Here is a 20111-nt window from a genome sequence, read left to right on the forward strand (position 1 = left end):
TTCCGCAACGTGTGCACGTGGCCTAAAGCTCCAAGAATTACCATTAAACATTTGATTCTTGCATTTATCCTGTCTAGCTAATTGATGGGGGCGGTAAGTGAGGGACCTTCTCCACCCCCCACCCCCCTTTTTGGTGAGACTTTCACAGTGCAACCTGCCCAATGGCTCCCACCACTGTGGGTACGATACACCGGGATACCTGTATAAACTTCGTCACTTTCGGCCCTTTCCTACAGAGGCCACGTCTTTAGGGCTTATTCACACAACCGTGGTTTGGTTCCGCATCCGAGGCGCATTTTTTGCGGCTCGGGTGCGGACCCATTTACTTCAATGGGGCCGCAAAAGATGCGTGTGCTGTCTGCATCCGTTGCTCCGTTCCGTGGCCCTGCAAAAATGATGGATCATGTCCGATTGTCCATTTTGCGGACAAGAATAGGCATTTCTATAAAGGGCCGTCCGTTCTGTTCCGCAAATTGCGGAAGGCACACGGGCGGCATCCGTGTTTTGCGGATCCGCAATTTGCAGACCGCAAAACACGGCACGGTCGTGTGAATGAGCCCTTACTGTGAGACCCTTTTATAAGGATGCACTTTTTTTTTTATTTGCAGGATTTTTCACCTTTTTGCTGCATTATAAAATAATCCAGCTGCTACACATGCATGACTTGATCGAAGGGGGACAGTTCTTTTCAGGAATGTGTATAAAAACGAATGCACAATGATTTCGGATTTACAGTTTACAAAATGAAAACCGGAATCTCATCTTGGGGTCTATGATAAAAACAGGTTTGAAGCTCAGGCCCCTTACACAGGAGCGGGTTTTCTGCGAGGGTGCAATGTGTGACGTGAACGCATAGCACCCGCACTAAATCCTGACTGATTAATTTCAGTGGGTCTGTGTTTTGCGTGAAAAACGCTGCATGTTCTATATTCTGAGTTTTTCACGTAGCCCTGGCCCTACAGAAGTGAATGGGGCTTCAGTGAAAAATGCATTGGATCAGGAAGCAACCTTCAGGTTTTTTTTATCACACGCATCAAAACACGTTGCACCCGTGCGAAAAAAAAAAATTAATGACTGAACGCAATCGCAGACAAAGCTGACTGAACTTGCTTGCAAAATGGCGCGAGTTTCACTGAATGCACCCGGAGCCCCAATCCGTATCGTTCGTGTGAAAGAGGCCTGATAGTCTTATTCTCATCTGACCGCCCATCACGGCACAGTCTTCACACTGCTGTTTCAGTATTTAGGTGTCATACACACGACCGTATCCATTTTGCAGTCCATAGATTGCAGATCCGCAAAATACAGTCATGGGGTTCCGCAAAATGCGGAACGTACACGGACGGTATCTGCGTTTTGTGGACCTCAAAACACGGCAAATATAATGTAATATGCTTATCTTACACCTCTACTGTTACCTACTATAAAAGACTATGTGGATCAACCCTCATTAGTAAGGGATCATTCAGATGAGCAGTTTTCACGACCATGCACTGTCCGAGTGCAGAACAGACAGCACACAAACTCATTAAAGGGCATCCGTCAGCAGATTTGTACCTATGAGCCTCTAGGAGCAACGGGGGTGTTGCCATTACACCTAGAGGCTCTGCTCTCTCTGCAACTGCTACGCAGTCTACACTTTGATTGACAGGGCCAGGCAGTGTAAACATCATCACACCTGGTCCTGTCAATCAAAGTGCAGGGGGCGTGGCAGAGAGAGAGCAGAGCCTCTAGGTGTAACGGCAACGCCCCCGTTGCTCCTAGAGGCTCATTTGCATATAATAAAGCATCATTTTTCTCAGCAATGAGGGCACATATAGACATGGGACCAACACAGATGCCTTCAGCTGCCAAGCGCACATGTAACAGGTCAGCCAGTGTCATAGGCACAAAACTGCTGACAGGTGCCCTTTAAAGGTCTTTGCACCAATTACATGTCTGATTTCTACGAATGGAAAATAAGTCATTTTGTAGCAGACAGGACACTAATAAGTGAAAATAAGTCATTTGGTAGCAGACAGGACACTAATAAGTGAAAATAAGTCATTTTGTAGCAGACAGGACACTGATAAGTGAAAATAAGTCATTTTGTAGCAGACAGGACACTGATAAGTTTTACGCCGCTGTCTAAATCGGCTCTCAAAGTTGGGCATTGCGCAGGATTGGTGTGACAGTCGTACATCCATCCATCCATTCTATCCTGCCCCAAATATTCTATGGACAGCAGAACAAGTAACTGGATGCCATCTTGCAGGTAACCACCTTGAATATATCCACACTGAAGAAAAATATAATATAGCACACTATATCCACAGCAGCTGAGTTTTGTAATATCCATGAGTTGCAACCAGATAGACGACAACTGCGCGGTTCCCTAACCTGCAAGAGTGAAAATTGAGTCCAGAAAAAACAAAATGAGTTGCTTTTGCATGCATCTCACACCACAGCCACAAGGTGGCACTGCAGTACCAGTCTTAAAGGGGTATTTCCATAATAATAATCTTTATAAAGCACTGACGTATTCTGCAGTACTTTCAGAGGGTACAAAACAAACAAATCAACATTCCACACAATAGGAGTGAAGGCCCTGCTCCTAAGAGCCTACGGTCTATGAGGAAATAGGACATGGGACGGATGCTTTGGCTTCAGTTGAAGGATATTCAGATCTTACCGGAGGATCTTTTTAGCCTTTGAGTGGTATACATGTCTCCCCAAGGAAACAAGCGTACACAACTGTAAAAGGAGCAACGGTCCTCCGCTGCTCCAGGGTGCAAGAGCTAGGAAGTAGAGGTCAGCGATCCCCGCTCCTGGCTGGCGGCGTTACTGCTTCTCCCTAGGCTCTGAGGGGATGCACCAGTGTACGAGCACTTCTCTACCTCCACAACTAGCTAACTACAGGTTTCTGCTGGTTCTCCATCTACCCTCACTCTCTGTATGGTACCTTCTTGCGTCTGACTCCTACATGCTCTGGCCGACTGATCACGAAGTCCCATTGGGGCACCTTTACGCACTAAAAGGAACATCTGTGGTAGGTACGCCTCAGACATGAGCCCTATATTGACCTCCAAGCCAGCTTAGCATTTCCACAGCACTTACATTAACCCCTTCATAGGCACATGCTCAAAGTATTTTTTTTTAAGTGTTTAAGGGTCCATTCACACGTCCGTTTTTTCTTTCCTGATCTGTTCCGTTTTTTGCTGAACAGATCTGGACCAGATCTGGACCCATTCATTTTCAATGGGTCCTGGAAAAAAACGGACAGCTCAATGTCTGATTTTTTTCAGGACCCATTGAAAATGAATGGGTCCAGATCTGGTCCAGATCTGTTCAGCAAAAAACGGAACAGATCAGGAAAGAAACAACAGACGTGTGAATGGACCCTAATACTGATGACTTATCCTCAGGATAGGTCATCGGTATCTGATCAGTGGAGGTCTGACACCCGAGACCCCTGCCAACCAGCAGTTTGAAGAGGCCACGGTGCTCCAGTTAGTGCTGCTGCCTCCTCACTGCATACCAAGCACAGCGCCCTCCATTGGATAGTGGCTATGCTTGGTATTGCAGCTTCACCTGAATGGGACTGAGGCGCATCTAGGCCATGTGACCGATGAACGTGACATCACTAGCCTAGTAAAAGGCTACGGCACTCACCGGAGCACCGAGGCCTATTCAAACAGCTAATTAGGTGGGGTGACATTAGTCGGATCCCCACTAATCTGATATGATGACCTATCCTGAGGATAAGTCATCAGTATTAAAAACTCGGAAGACCCCTTTAAAATGAGCCACCTTTGTGCCCTTGCCTTGGCTTTACGAGTATGGAGCACGTTTACCCAAATTGCTTTTGAGCCCTACCCCACATGCAATGTCAGAGGTCTGAATGGAGGCAGCAAGGGCCGTCTTTAACGTGGGGCAAAAGGGGCAGCTACCCCGGGCCCAGTTGCTCCTGGGGGGCCCAAGGCAGCTGCCTCTTGAGCCTCGCTGGCCACTGGTGACATGGGGGGTGGCGGCAGGGCACAGGGAGATGAGAGCTTCCATTGTGGAAGCGCTCATCTCCATAGTCATCTGTATCGCCGTCCTCAGGACAGCGATACAGATGGAAGTGCTGTGGCGGGGCAGGGGAGGGAGAGGCGTCTCCCTTTCCCGTTCCTATGATAGGCTGCAGGCACTAGGCCTGCAGCCTATCAGAGGCCGGTGCAGGCGGCGCGATGACGTTATTGCACCACCTGAGCCATACAACGCAACACAGGCCGGAAGAGGCCTGCATCGCATCGCTGCCAGCCTGATGGAGGTAAGTATATGTGGTTTTTTTTTTATATGGTACTACTACTGGCACATGATTGGGGGGCATCTGTTACTGGCACATTATTGGGGGTCATCTAGGGGGTCACATCTTACTGGCACATTATTGGTGGCACTGTGGGGCATCTATGGGGGCATCTACTGAGGCCACAAAGAAGGGGTATTTTATATGGGGGAGAGGAACACTATGGGGGATTCAAATGATGCCACAAAGAAGGGGTATTTTATATGGGGGGCTCTGTATAGGGGTATTTTATACTGGGGCACATTATGGTGGGTACTATGGGGAAGGGGAGAGAGGAGTACTATGAGCTCATCTATGGGGGGCACTAAGAAGGGGCATTTTATACTTGCAAATTATAGGGGACACTGGGGGCATCTACTGGGGCACTATATAATGGGCATTTTATACTGGTACATTATGGGGGGCACTATGTGGACATTAGCTCAACTGGGGGCATTAAAAGGGGGTCTTTTTTGCACTGGCATATTATAAGGAGAATTATTACTACTGGGGGCATTATGATGGGCTTTATTACCACTGGGGGTCTATGGGGAACATGATTACTAGTATGGGCACTATGGGAGCATTATTACTTTTGGGGCACAGTAGGGACATGTTGGGGGCACTGTAGGAGCACTATTACTACCATGTGTGCTCTAGCAGAGAATTATTACTATTGGTGGGACTTTTGGGAGCACTATTACTGTGGGGGCACCTTGGCACAGTATAAGCTTACCACAATTATTTTTGGGGGACGTTATGTTTACACTATTCGTGTCAGGGGCACTATTTACTGGGCGCAGTTATTTTAGGGCACTGTGCGCCAATAATTATTGATGGGCACTATCTGCATGGTACTAGTATTACCAGGGGGTTTATCTGTTTCTGCAGTATAGTATTGGAGAGCACACAGGCACAGTATTGGGGGTGGTAGGATGATTTGTCCAGAAGATGGGAGGATGATGGAAAAGTAGTAAACTAAGATTTTGTTTGTCAAACTGCAGAGACGAGAAATGGCTGAAAAATGGTGGTCTGGTCTGAAAGGAGAAGATGAGGACAGAGAACATCTACATCAAAGAGACGTCACTGGATGTAAGAGGTATGTGCGCTGTATTACCCTGTATGTAGGGGTGGATGGAGGGGTCAGTAGTACAGTACTATCTGCACATTGTAAAAAAAAAAAAAAGTAATCTGCAAAATACTATATATTTGTGTCAGAAGTTGTGCTTTTTTAATTTTAAGAATGATACAGCCATTTTATTTGATACTTTTGTGCTGATTCTTTATTTTTATTTTATATATATATAATCCAGAAAATGGACGGCACTCCAGTTAGATGAAAAAAATTTGGTGATACCTTTATTCAACCATTTATTAAATAAAGGTATCACCGAATTTTTTTCATCTAACTGGAGTGCCGTCCATTTTCTGGATTTTATTGCGGGGTAAGAAGTCTATTCCCTAGGAACGTGCACCCTATTTTACTCCTCTATAGCCAGTGCCGCCATTTTTCTTCTATATATATATATATATATTAAAGGGATTCTGTGACCAGGATTAACGCTATAGTTATATTTATATGTGCCCATCAGTCTCCTTGCTGTGTTTAAAATGATCCCACTGTTACTGCTCTGTGTGTGTTAGATTCTTATAAAAACCGATCTTATTGATATGTAAATCACCTCTGTCAGGAGCCCAAGGGGTTGTGCCACATCTGTTGGAGCCCAGCCGCGCCAATCGATCCGGAGCCCAGCACCGCCTACCACTTAATTTATTCACTCCACTTGCCCTGACGCTATAGCGTTAATCCTGGTGACAGAATCCCTTTCAGGGACACTATAGTCACCAGAACCACAAGAGCTAAACGTAGTAGTTCTGGTGTCTATAGCATGTCTCTGCAAGCTTTTTAAAGGGGTTCTCCGGGCTTTTAATATTGATGACTTATCCCGCACCCCCGCCGATCAGCTGTTTGAAGAGAAGGCGCGCACGCGCCGTGCCAGCGCTGCCTCCTCGTCACTGTTTACCTTCTCGCCGTCGCCTCCGCAGTGGTCAGCAGGTGTAATTACACCTAACCGCCCCATTCATTTCAATAGGACGGATCGTTCCCGTACACTTGTGGTGGAGGGCGTGATTGCATGCTAGGGTGTGGGAAGGCGGGATCCAGGGGGCCCAAGTAAACTCTTGCCCAGGGTCCAATCAATATCAAAGACGGCCCTGGAGGCAGCCATCTTCAATTTAACATGTATAATATCAGAGTGTCCAATGCAAACATATTAATATCATGCAGAATATGAATAAGCATTTGCATGTTGTTATGGCCATTTCCAGTCAAATATGTCACCATAAGATAATTCCTGGTAACTGCAGCTTCTCTGCTGTAATACCCTACAATAATCCCACAGCAGAACAGGCAGAGACTGCCCAGCCCCCGGAGACAGCGCGGCTCCCGCTCTGCACACACCTAGGTGTCTCTGGCCGGAACTCGTTGCCGCGGTCTCAGTTTCCGTCCGGGGAATTAAATGCGCGGAGCCAGCAGGGGAGTGAATTCACAGACGGACCGTTGTAACCACGCGTTGTCAGGAGGTACATGTCTAGCAGCCTGTCATGTCTGTCTGTCTGTGGCCGCACGTCCTCCTTATATTCATGGTTTCTGTTTGTTTTCTGCCGTCATGGAGGAGGACGCACTACAGGTCCCAGCATGTGGGGTGTGCACCTAGAAGTGGGAATAGTCCCAGTAATTGCTACTTTATGACTCTTTTTCCATGGATAATAATGTGATGTGACTTCTGTTTCTCTGCACCGTTTAGTCAGTGCTGTTATCAGAGCGTCCTGGGTGAGGAGCCATAGTCATACAGCGGCATGGAGGAGGTAAGTGACGGCTCAGGGTGATTACTGTCAGAGGTGCCAGGCTGTGAGAAGTGATCCCCCCTAAACAACTGCCCAGAGAAGGCGCCCTGGTAGGTAGGTAAGCGGGGGCGGACATCCTGGTAGGCAGGCAGAGGTGGGCGCCCCCCGGCAGGCAGGCAGGCAGAGGTGGGCGCCCCCCGGCAGGCAGGCAGGCAGAGGTGGGCGCCCCCCGGCAGGCAGGCAGGCAGAGGTGGGCGCCCCCCGGCAGGCAGGCAGGCAGAGGTGGGCGCCCCCCGGCAGGCAGGCAGGCAGAGGTGGGCGCCCCCCGGCAGGCAGGCAGGCAGAGGTGGGCGCCCCCCGGCAGGCAGGCAGGCAGAGGTGGGCGCCCCCCGGCAGGCAGGCAGGCAGAGGTGGGCGCCCCCCGGCAGGCAGGCAGAGGTGGGCGCCCCCCGGCAGGCAGGCAGGCAGAGGTGGGCGCCCCCCGGCAGGCAGGCAGAGGTGGGCGCCCCCCGGCAGGCAGAGGTGGGCGCCCCCCGGCAGGCAGGCAGAGGTGGGCGCCCCCCGGCAGGCAGGCAGGCAGAGGTGGGCGCCCCCCGGTAGGCAGGCAGGCAGAGGTGGGCGCCCCCCGGCAGGCAGGCAGGCAGAGGTGGGCGCCCCCCGGCAGGCAGGCAGGCAGAGGTGGGCGCCCCCCGGCAGGCAGGCAGGCAGAGGTGGGCGCCCCCCGGCAGGCAGGCAGGCAGAGGTGGGCGCCCCCCGGCAGGCAGGCAGGCAGAGGTGGGCGCCCCCCGGCAGGCAGAGGTGGGCGCCCCCCGGCAGGCAGGCAGGCAGGGGTGGGCGCCCCCCGGCAGGCAGGCAGGGGTGGGCGCCCCCCGGCAGGCAGGCAGGCAGGGGTGGGCGCCCCCTGGCTGGACGTCGGATCCCCTGTTCATCTATCTTGTGGGTAAAGGGAATGCTCCCTTGAGAAAACCCCTTTAAGGGTGTGGAGTCGGACACCTTTCCTAGTGTGAATAGATGTGCAGTAAGTCTGTTAGCCAGTAATTGGTGTAGAAACTAGACTGGTACAGTTGGAGAACACGTGGTAATAACGCAGGAGAGAGGATTTCCAATGTAATAATTGTGGCTGATAATTATTTAATTCCTATTGAATTCCTCATTGATCAGAATTTATTCTACATGATCCTCAGGCTCCCAAAGGGACCTTTGAAGAGGAGCTGGAATGGTGCATCCATCAGCTGGAGACTGGGCTCCTGCGCCGCAATCCCACGCCAAGACAAGGTGCGTGTTAGTGCGCGATGACCCTGTGCTTGTATATTCCAGGATTCCGTTCCCTGATATCCTTCTGTTAACAGGCTTGAACCCTTTACAGACCAGACTGGTGTCACTGGGGGCAATTCACAACCATCGTAGTGAATGGTGCGCTGGTTGAGCTTGCACACCACACTCCATTCATCTCTATGGGACTGCCAGAGATACCCAAGTACAGCGCCTTGCCATCTTCAGCGTGCCCATACACATTGAGTGGAGTGGCAGTGTGCATGCTCGACAAGCACTCCATTCATACGAGGGAAACGCCTCTCATTTTTGTGATCGCTGGAGGGTCTAAGGCCTCTTTCACACGGGCGTTGCGGAAAAATGTCCGGGTGCGTTGCGGGAACACCCGCGATTTTTCCGCGCGAGTGCAAAACATTGTAATGCGTTTTGCACTCGCGTGATAAAAATCGCGCGTGTTTGGTACCCAAACCCGAACTTCTTCACAGAAGTTCGGGCTTGGGATCGGTGTTCTGTAAATAGTATTATTTTCCCTTATAACATGGTTATAAGGGAAAATAATAGCATTCTGAATACAGAATGCATAGTAAAACAGGGCTGGAGGGGTTAAAAAAAATAAAAAATCATTTAACTCACCTTAATCCACTTGCTTGCGATGCCCGTCATCTCCGTCTGACTCTTTTACTGTCTAGGACCTGTGGAGAGCATTAACTATAGTTTAAGGACCTGGGATGACGTCACTCTGGTCATCACATAGTACGTCACATGATCTTTTACCATGGTGAATCACCATGGTAAAAGATCATGTGACGTACCATGTGATGACCGGAGTGACGTCATCCCAGGTCCTTAAACTATAGTTAATGCTCTCCACAGGTCCTAGACAGTAAAAGAGTCAGACGGAGATGACGGGCATCGCGAGCAAGTGGATTAAGGTGAGTTAAATGATTTTTTTATTTTTTTTAACCCCTCCAGCCCTGTTTTACTATGCATTCTGTATTCAGAATGCTATTATTTTCCCTTTATAACCATGTTATAAGGGAAAATAATAAGGTTCGGGTCTCCATCCCGATCGTCTCCTAGCAACCGTGCGTGAAAATCGCACCGCATCCGCACTTGCTTGCGGATGCTTGCGATTTTCACGCAACCCCATTCATTTCTATGGGGCCTGCGTTACGTGAAAAACGCACAAAGAGGAGCATGCTGCGATTTTCACGCAACGCAAAAGTGATGCGTGAAAATCACCGCTCGTGTGCACAGCCCCATAGAAATGAATGGGTCAGTATTCAGTGCGGGTGCAATGCGTTCACCTCCCGCATCGCATCCGCGCGGAATACTCGCTCGTGTGAAAGGGGCCTAACAGTTTCTAGTGGATAGGGTATAACCTGTTCTAGCTGGGATACACCTTTAATGTGCCTGAGCTGTAATACTCAAAATAGCCTATATAGTCGGGAGGCGCTGTAAACAAAACCGCTAGCTGATTCTACTAGAACAGGGATGCCCAACTCGCAGCCCTCCAGCTGTTGCAAAACTACAATTCCCAGCATGCCTGCACAGCCTACAGCTATTAGAGCATGCTAAGAGTTGTAGTTTTGCAATAGCTGGAGGGCCACAGGTTGAGCATCCCTGTACTAGATTTTAAAAAGAGGGTTTCCAGGATTAGAATATTGATGGCCTACCCTCAGGATAGCTCATCAGTATTCTACTTCCGGAGAACCCCTTTAATAATAATCAAAGCTCCAAACTGGGACTATTTATTTTCTATTACAAAAACCAAATGGTTTATAAATTATGTTATTTCCATAGTGACAGACACTGAGCGGGTACTGCGGGTCCTCCGCTCTCGGAAAGCTCCCTTTGTGAAGAAGAGGCAGGTGATGAACCAAATATTTGGAAACTACCGTCAACAAATGGCTGAGGATAGACAGGCGCAAGAACATGCAGGTGAGCATAGTAACCGGTAGAAACAGCGCCACTGCTGTCCATGGGCTGTTAGTGGGATTGCAGTGTTCGCTTCCATCAGACAGTTGCAATGCCAGATGTTTGTGGAATAGAATAGGTCTTGAAGCAATGTTCTTCGAGGTCCAGACTGTTTGTCATCTATCTCCCGAGTTATGAAATCTTATTACTCATATGACTTCCTTTCCTTTCAAGCCAATGATCCCCCGGAACCTCAGATTCAAGAAGTGACTGCTCGAGATGCCCAAAGTATCGCCTATAGAAAGAGCTCAAAGGATGTACAAGGTGGCGGCGGGCACTGGTCCACACCTTCCAGCAGTGACTTTTTCTTTAACTTCTTCCCTGATCAGAATGCAGAAGGTAGCACTGGAGCGGAAGACCATGCCAAGGAGGTGAAATGTCCCGACCCGCCGACTAGCCAACAGGACGGTGCTGTGTGTTTAGATGGTGGCTCGGCTTTCACCTTCAATTTTCAAATCACAGAAAAAGCGTGTAGCACTTCAGAGAGCTCCTCAGCTCAACAGGCCACACATAACACCTCAGGCGACCACCTTGACCCTCACCACATGGCTCAGGCAGTTGCTCAGGAACGTTTGTCCTCTACATTAGATATGGTGGCCAGTTCCTCAGTGGTGACGGCTAAGCAGACTGAAGACAAAAGTACGGCAGAGTCCCCAAAGAAGAAGAAGAAGAAGAAAAAGTCCAAGACTAAGAATGTGGTGGCTCAGACACAGAACAAGGTGGAGGAACCTAGAGGAAAGGTGGATCCGGTTCCACCCCTGAAGGAAGAACCTAAGGTAGGAACTCAGGGGAAGGTGGTGCTTGTTGGAGCGCCATTGTCCACACATGCTTCCTGCCTGTATGGATACAGCATGGCAGACCTACTTAGTGAGGTTGTGTCCAAAGGTGGCATCAAATCCAAAAGGTTCTGTGCCCATTGGGGCCCTTGTACTAAGTTTATGGCACCTGCACTGAACGGTCATACGGCTGTGTGGATCCTACTAACAGTGACATTTTATAAAGGGATTTAAAGGATTGGAAAAAACTTGGCAGCTTTCTTCCAGAAATGGCGCTCTCTATGGGTTGTGTCTGGCATTGCAGTTCAGCACCATTGAACTGAGTGGGCCTCAGCTGCAATACCCTACACAGCCTGTGAATGGGGGTGGTGCTGTTCCTGAAATAAAGCTGTTGTGTTTTACTAATCCTGGACGACCCCTTTAAGTAAATGTTCTACAGCTTGTTCCCCAGTCAGGAGCTGATGAGCTAAGAAGGGAACTGGATTGGTGCGTAGAGCAGCTCGAAATAGGACTACAGCGTCAGAAATCGACTCCCAAACAGGGTGAGAATTTTTGCTGAACGACCTAGTCTGAGTGCTCAGAGTGTACAATGTGATGTTTTTAGTACCGTAATTAAAGTGAACCTCCCCCTTTGCAATCGCTTTTATTTATTAGGGAATTGCATTCTAAGCAATTACCCGATGTGCATGCATTAATGGAATGGAATCCTGTAAGATGGAAATGAAAATTTCACCCTTAGAAACACCCGGCAATGAGCTGGTATCACTAGGGTAAGCAGCTTCTGGCTGTACCTTTCCCCTACAGCGGCCTCTACAGGGGAGATGCAGTATTACAAGTCAGCCATTCAAATGAATGTACTTTATGGAGTTCTTGCTGGCTCTGTTTTCTGATTCGCATCACAACTCAATAGGTATGAATACAGTAATATTCTTCTGTTCTCTCTATGTGAATATCTGTCTAATCCGTAAGCAGTGGAGGAAGCGTTACGTGCCATAAAGACTCTGCGCAGTGAGAAAGTACAGTTGGTAAAGAAACGGCAAGTCATGCGGCTAATGTTCGGTGACTACCGCCTGAAGATGGAAGAGGAGAGGGTCAAACAGCTGAGACTGATGCAAGCCGGTGAGTAACAGAGACCGACTCAGTCTAATATGGATGAGGGCTTTACTTGATCTGCAGCCTACTGACCCTGGAGTCTCCATTTCATCTGCAGACAAGTATTTTTAAGTCAACGCTACTCTCCCATGGGATCTCAAAACCACAGCAAAACTCATCGGTCTTAATAATTCCACTGGCTGCATCCTTTCAGAATGGATTTGGTTGTATTATATTGAAAATGGTTTTAGTGCTGGATCCAGCATGTTCATTGTTCAAAAAGAAAAAAAACGGATCCGGCACCATTGACTTACATGGTTTATGGTGGCGGGTTTGGCATGATCAGTTTTTCCGTGCCGCACACAAATACGATGTTTGCAGCTGTTTTGTGTCCGGCATGGGAACGCAACAAACCGGAACATGATGCATTCTGGTGCACTCCATTCCGTTTTGTCCAGTTTTGTTCCCATTGACAATGAATGGGGACAAAACTAAAGCGTTTTCCTTAGTTTTTTAGATCCTCTGCTGGGTCTCAGAATCAGAAAGGAAAACGCAGATGTAAAAGTAGCCTAACAGCAGGAAATGTTCTAACGAAAGCATCCATTACTCACCTGGTACATCCACAGTCCGCCGCTCCAGTGCTAATTCTTTGGTGGTCCTTGCACCAGCTCTGGAGATGTGGTGGATTTAGTATTTTACCACATTGCCTGTTTTTAGGTTGTTGTTTTTTTTTTTTTAAATTGGTGGACAATAGTCTGTCAACAATTTTTCTCATCCCGGACTGCTTGAATCACATTGTAGTTCATCTACACAGTTCACAAATGGTACCTTTTTGTTTCCCTTGTCTACTTCTGTAATGCTAGCGATATGCTAATGAGCTCGCAAATGCCCAGGGGAGCTTTCTATTGCTGTAAGTTCCCGGGCCCCCAAGTGTTGTTTGGCGATAACTCCTCCCTTGTCTTTCTGTAAGCCAGCTAAGTGTCCTCCTTACGTTACATTCTCTGCCCCTGAAATTCCGCGTCTGCACACATTACCGCCAGACCCTAACATGCCATACAATACCCTCTTCTGGTTATCCCACTTCATTCCCGCTAATGGCGTATATGCGCTGTCCGATCATTGATGCAGCTGCCCAAAGTCAGTATAGTAAGGCGCGTACCCCCCGTGGATTTCAGGGGCAGAGACGGTGACCTAAACAATACACACATCGCTTCAGTGTTTGATTTTTCAGCATCACAGCCGCAGACGATGGAAACAAAGGTATCATGTGTGAATTGTTTATATGAACTACTATGCGAATAAAACCGTTTGAGAAGCGTCAATTAGCTGACAGATTCCCTTTTAAATGAAATAATTATAATATTGTCACCACTAGGGGGAGCTTACTGCATACAGCTTCCATTGGGTTCTATAATAACCAATTCACTTAAATTGTAAGCATTGAGCTTCCCCTAATAGTGGCTACAGGCACCCAGTATTTAAAAAAATTTCTCATGCAAGTGGTTTGGAGCTCTCTATGGGACAAATAGAAGTCTAGTCATTATAAATATTCCCTTTTATGTAGGGGCTTGAAATGTCACGCAGCCTGATCAGGTACACTATATGGTATGACATTATCGTGTGATGACTACACTTGTGCTTTCAGTCATTCACCATAGTCTTATTATTCCTCACAGCGGCTAAATCAGCAAGGATGACCACAGTGACTCGGACAGCGAGACAGAACAGCAGCAAGGTTTTCCGAAAGAGCGTCCACAAATCCTCGAGGAATGCTGCACCTAATTCTGCTGCTCCTGCAGACTCTCAGGGAATCTCCGATCAGACAGCAGCTCTGTCCTCATCCAGTCAGCAAGAATTCTCCTTCAGACCTTCCCAGGAGGCTTTCTGCTTTAACTTCTTCTAATAGCCAGAACCGCACGACGTGGCAGCCATTTTCTTGAGGACAAATTTGCCCTTCTATACCTTAGGGGGTGAAGTTCCTTTTCATTTGGAAAAATAGACTTCTGATAACTGAATGATTAGCCAATGAATGATAAATTGGCGCTATATATATATATATATATATATATATATATATATATATATATATATATATATACACACTGTAGTTTTTTTGCAGGTGGAAAATTTAGTTTTTAGTGACAAAATGGAGCAATGGAAATCAAAAAAAAAAGTATGGTTAGAAAAAAATGCGAAAAAAGGAGTGGTTACAGAATGCTTTTTATTTTTTTTATTTTATAGGTCAGGTAGGAAATTGATTGTAGCCACTTTCTTAGTTGCCATGGGTAACTACTCCACTTTTCCGGATTTCTGTATATTGTATTATTTAACGAGCTATGTATAAAAAAAAAATTCAGTGTTTCACCCGCATCATTTTTAGAATATTGAGCATTTTCCACTGGAAGTTGCAGTTTCGCAGGTTGGATATCGCCACCCTCCTCACAACAGGCTATCCACACATGTTGTAGTTTTGTAGCAGTGGTAGAGCCGCAGGTTAGAGACCGCTCCTCTCTGCTGTTAGCCTGTGACGCCATTCAGGCAAAATATGCAAACGTTTAAATGGCCACATTAAGCACGCCCTCTAGGAACCCCCCACTTTAGGTAGGTTTTGATTAACGTCCACCCTCACCCTCCATCCAGGCAAAATCGGGAATGCTGATGTGTAGGTGTCTTCATTCATTGGCTGTTTTTACCGATAAGAATCCGAATGAGAGAAGTAGTGCAGAAGAAAATGGTAGCTATTGCCCATAGCAACCAATGAGAATCCTACACTTTCCTTAAAGGGGTTGTCCAGGATTATACTACTGGTGGCCTATCCTATCAGGATAGACTATCGATATCTGATCAGCGGCGGTTCGGCACCCTGCTCCTTGGCCGATTACCTTGTTTCAGGGTAGTGTCAGTACGACACAACTCCATCCATTGTGTCAATGGGAGCAGCGCTGCAGTTCTGCACAATGGAGCATTGCAGTTCCGAAGCCACTGCTGATCAGCAGGGTGTCAGACTCCCAATGATTATATATTGATGACCTTTCCTAGGCAACCCCTTTAAGGGCTCATGCACACGAACGTATATTTATTTTATTTTTTGTTTTAGGCCCGTATGTGGAACCATTCACTTCAATGGGGCCGCTAAAAAACGGAAATTACTTTGTGTGCATTCTGCAAGAAAATTTAACATATCCTATTATTGTTTGCATTACGAACTAATACGGAATGCACACGGCTCCTATCCTTATTTGCGGATTCAACAGCTGGAGGGCCGCAGGTTGAGCATCCGTACTCTACACGGCTGCACCAGTTTTGCTAAATGACCCCTGATGTCTTGAAGGTGCCAAATCTCCCGACTCGTCCATCTCTATACAGTTTCCTACTATGTTATTATAAATAGTTTATTCCATATTGTATGATTTTAATGTTTACTTTCTGAACATCTTCATTACATTATATCACGGTGCTCTGCAACTCCCTGTGCCTGGCGGGGCATGATGGGAGTTGTAGTTTCACAGTTCTTACTAACGTCTTGTTCCATACAAAGTGTGGTCTCCTCTATGGCACAGCCTCATGTAAGGAGGGTGTAGGGTATTCCCTTGCCCCACCAATCGCAGCCCCTGGGTACCTCAAGCCCTGCCCTGTATGCAGTCAAATAGCCACGCTCTCCAGTAAACAGTCAGTGTGTGAACAGGGGGTTAACAGGGAAGGTAAATTTTATACAATAAGAGGGGGACAACCACGAGAGGAAAGTGACTATCACCACTGAACAGATACTAATATATCCCTCATTGTAGGGTCATCCCAGTACTTACCTGCTACGTTGTTTTTGGATCTATATATATTTTTTTATATAAGTGCGTGGCACCGCCAGAAGGGGACATTTGACTTCCATTTTGTTTGTATCACAGAACGATTTTCTTTCTTTTGGATTTATTTTGAACTTTTGGCAGCTTTTTTTTTTTTCCCTCCTACTTTTTACTTTCTTGGTGCTATAAAGAAGGACGTTCAACATGGATGAAGTGTGGATCCTGTCTCTGTGCCTCACCGTATTCGGCTTTTTCCTTTTTATTCTGACCTTAAAACCCAAGAAACAGGAGGGGCCCGAGAGCATCATTAAGTCGTTTGCGGCCTCCGCTTCAGTGTGTGCTAGCTCCGATGGCAAGAGCCTGGAGGTTAGAGAGGACGAGGTGGAGAAGATGATGGAACGGCTGAATAAACTCTTGAGCGAATCGGAGCTGAAGAAGACAGAAGTGTATCAAGAGAGCAAGAATGTCGTTCTCGAGAAGGAAGAAGACTTTCCCCACTGTAGAGCAGACACGAAAAGCACTAATGAAACCCAAGAGCCGGCGGGCAAGGTGCCAGGGCATACCCAGCCCACTTACCAACCAAGACATCACAGGGTTCAGGTATGGGACAAGGCGTGGAGGATCAGTCCAGTCAGCAATGCCACTGAAAGCTAGGACAGAATTAGCAGCTCGTGAATTATAGGTGGATATAAATACCACCTGAGCTACCAGATCGCTCTCCAAATCTGGAAGTTTGATTTTCAATTTTGGAAATTCTGAGCCCTTCTGCTTCATTTTGGCCCCCTGCACATGACTCTATCTGTTCTGTAGTCTGGAAATCCCGAATCTGCAAAATACGGATGCGGTCGTTGTGCATCCTGCAACTTTCGTGGGACCAACTGTCAAAAAGCCTACTCTTGTCTGCAAAATGGACACGAATAAGCCAGGTTCTGTAATTTGCGTCCTGGCTGCACAGATACGGACAGCACACGCATGACATCTGTGCGCTGTCCGTTTTTTTTAGTTTTTTTTTTTTGCGGACCCTTAGTAATGAATGTGTCCGTGTGCGATCCACAAAAATGTTGATTGGACACGGACCAAAAATACGGTCGTGTGCATGAGGCCTTAATGGAGTTCTGCAGTTTTATGTAAATAAAGCATCATTGCAGGGCTTTGAAATGATAGGTAACGTTCTAATATGCTGCGTGTGTCTACTTCTCCCAGTTTTCAAGATCTCTGATTGCTGTCAGTGACATGAAAACCTATTCCGATGTAGTCCAGCTCACGCAGCTGCATGCTTTATCGGAAGAGAGGTCTCTGATATGAACCGTGCAACTGTGTTAGCGTTGCATGGCAAGTGTATCCAGTCTATGAATGTTTCAGTTCACTCGCAGCAAGCAGAGGGACTGAATCGGTGAAGAACTGCTGCACACTGGGGGCGATTTATCAGTGTATTTCTGACAGGTTTGAGGCATAAATACATAGAAACAATGAGACGTTTGGATCGAAAACTTTGTTCTTCCGCGGGGCTTGCACCCCTGTGATTCTTCAATGAGCACAAAAATCCATCAAGGGTAACACAGTAAGGGTACGTTCAGACCATGACAAAAATCATCTGCGCTGTCCTGCTGTTTCTGCTGTGGGTTTTGATGTGGACTCGCTCTAGGTTCAGCTGAAAGCCGTGCCTAAAATCCTTTGTCTGAACCTTCCCTAAGCTAAAACCAGGGAAGAGGGAGTGCGGCTGCAGAATCTCCCCCTTTGTGTCTGTGAGGCTGCATGCTGTGAGAGGAGGGGAGGAGGAGCTGACGGGGGGAGACCGATTGGCTCAGAGAGCAACATTTTTGTAAACTTTTTGCACAAAAAAAAAGTGCAACTCATAACACTCCAAAAATGAGAGCAAAAGGTTGCATGTTGTACTGTCCATTAGTTGGTTTACAATTTTGGTGCATGGTGTGAAATCTTAGAGTCACTGTACGTTCACACAGTTTCATTTAATAGAGAATGATGTAACTAGCAACATTTCTAAATCACTTAATTAAAAAAAAAAAATCCTGCATCCACCTTAAGAAAAGCTGTAACGCAGGGCTGGCCAACCTGCGACTCTCCAGCTGTTGTAAAACTACAATTCCCACCATGCCCTGCTGTAGGCTGATAGCTGTAAGCAGTCTAGGAATGCTGGGAGTTGTAGTTTTGCAACAGCTGGAGAGCCACAGGTTGGCCATCCCTGCTGTAATGTCATGGCCCTAGGGGTCTCACTTCCACCTAATTTGCAGTCCACTGTCTGATCCGCCCCTAGTGACTCAGAAAATGGGGATGGGGGGGATGTCAGAGCTAGCTGGGATACTGTGCCTGATAAGTGCTTCTACACAGCTTCTAAATAGGGATGAGCCAATTTCATATTTTGAAATTCGTTTTCGGTTCGTGCTGTGGTATTTACTGAATTGCGTTATGGATTCCGTTACCACGGACCATGACTGAATGCATAAGGAATGCCTTAAGAGGCATTCCGTTATTCATTCCGTCATAATAGAAGTCTATGGCCTGCCTAACGGATCCGTTATGCAGGCCATAGACTTCTATTATGACGGAATGCCTCTTAAGGCATTCCGTTAAGCATTCTGTCATGGAATGTGTTATGGTCCGTGGGAACGGACAGATCTGGAAGTGGGTAGTGGGAAAGGACGTCATAGGAGTAAAGTAAGGGAGATTTATGCCCCATGCTTGTGAGACTAATGCGGTAGTGGGAAAGGACGTCATAGCAGTAAAGTAAGGGAGATTTACGGCCCATGCTTGTGAGAGAAATGCAGCTCGCTGTGCAGCTGAAAAGAGAATACTATGGCTGAAAGGGACATTAGGCAAGCCCAAAAAGACCCCTTCCTTCACAGTTATGATTGTACAAAGAAGCACAGCCATTATGCAAACTTTTTTTTTTTTTACTAGGGTATGCTCTCAATTACACTCCTTTCCCACTAAATCATGCCCATTTCCTACCAAGCCATGCCTCTTTGTTTGTTGTGGCAGAAAAAAAAGCATCTAAAACCCTTTCTAAATGTGGCGTGAACTATGTGCTCCTGATTTCTGGCACATTTGCAGTAGCAAGTTTGCTACAGTGTATCAGCTTTAAGTCAGAAAGGAAAGACAGGATACACAGAGATTCATTTATTCCATGACAGAAGGAGGGGATGTTATGGGGGGCAGATTATTGTGCAAGGTCCCCTGTCATAGCGAAATGCAGAAGTGTATCTTTCTATTGCACAAGATATAAAATACGTGTTATTAAACTTGGCGAAATTCCATAACTCAACACGTAATAGCCAGAAATCCACAAAGGCCGTTCATTTCTCTGTGTATCGGATGAGACTATAGCGTTTAGGGCAATTAACCTGTGGGGCTCAAACCCATATACAGTATATATTAGGGATCCTCCGTAAGATGCAGCCATATTGGCCTGTGGGAACCTACTGTACCCGGTCGACATCTGATTCCATATAGAGGCGCCACGTTCTATTGGATAATGTATGCCGATATATGGAGTCTCAAGACTCTACTCTGCGGCTGTAGCGCCATTGTTCAGGCTTTAGTTGTATCTGAATATAATATTTATATAATATTGAATATAATTATATAATATAATATTTTTTTAATCCACTATCATTTTTTATTGAGATGTACAACAAAACACACATCTGGATAGAAGAATAATAAAGCAATATAAAAACACAAATATTGCACATTTCTAAAATCGTCATTGCAGCCCCTTCCCCCCCCCACTTGTTCTTTGGGTGCAGATTTTCAGTGCATCAAATTTTTTGACTTCTCTTCCCTAAAAAAAAAAATAATAATAATTAACAGTTACTTGTCCAGTCTGGTTTTTGTATCCTCTGTGGTTTACACACATAGTTGTTGCAATATTCAACATATTACATGATCAGTAGATGAATATCTCTCCTGTCCGGCTGTAATATCCCCAGTATCCCTGCCGGCTGCGTACATTTCATGATGGCTTTGATTGCCACAGAGCAATCCTATCTGGATGTCACAGTGTTAGGCTAAGTTCACACG

General features: G+C 46.8%; 1 protein-coding gene across 4 annotated transcripts; it reads left to right on the top strand.

Annotated features, from left to right (window-relative positions):
• The first annotated feature begins 6777 nt into the window (after positions 1 to 6777).
• On the top strand, positions 6778 to 14251 carry LOC121007398. Of its 4 annotated transcripts, none has more exons than XM_040439294.1 (8): positions 6778 to 6889; positions 7114 to 7174; positions 8338 to 8428; positions 10229 to 10366; positions 10577 to 11178; positions 11630 to 11720; positions 12151 to 12297; positions 13947 to 14251. In XM_040439294.1, exons 2-8 carry the CDS (start codon positions 7166 to 7168, stop codon positions 14171 to 14173), a joined length of 1305 nt encoding a protein of 434 aa, XP_040295228.1. In that variant the 5' UTR covers positions 6778 to 6889; positions 7114 to 7165; the 3' UTR covers positions 14174 to 14251. The 4 variants fall into 4 exon arrangements, with proteins under 4 accessions (XP_040295228.1, XP_040295225.1, XP_040295226.1 ...); XM_040439291.1 differs by having other exon boundaries at positions 6779 to 6889; positions 11618 to 11720; XM_040439293.1 differs by lacking the exon at positions 6778 to 6889 and adding an exon at positions 6902 to 7011 and having other exon boundaries at positions 11618 to 11720.
• Positions 14252 to 20111: the final 5860 nt, after the last annotated feature.

The sequence above is a fragment of the Bufo bufo genome, chromosome 7, assembly GCF_905171765.1.
Source record: "Bufo bufo chromosome 7, aBufBuf1.1, whole genome shotgun sequence".
Classification (NCBI taxonomy): Eukaryota; Metazoa; Chordata; class Amphibia; order Anura; family Bufonidae; genus Bufo; species Bufo bufo.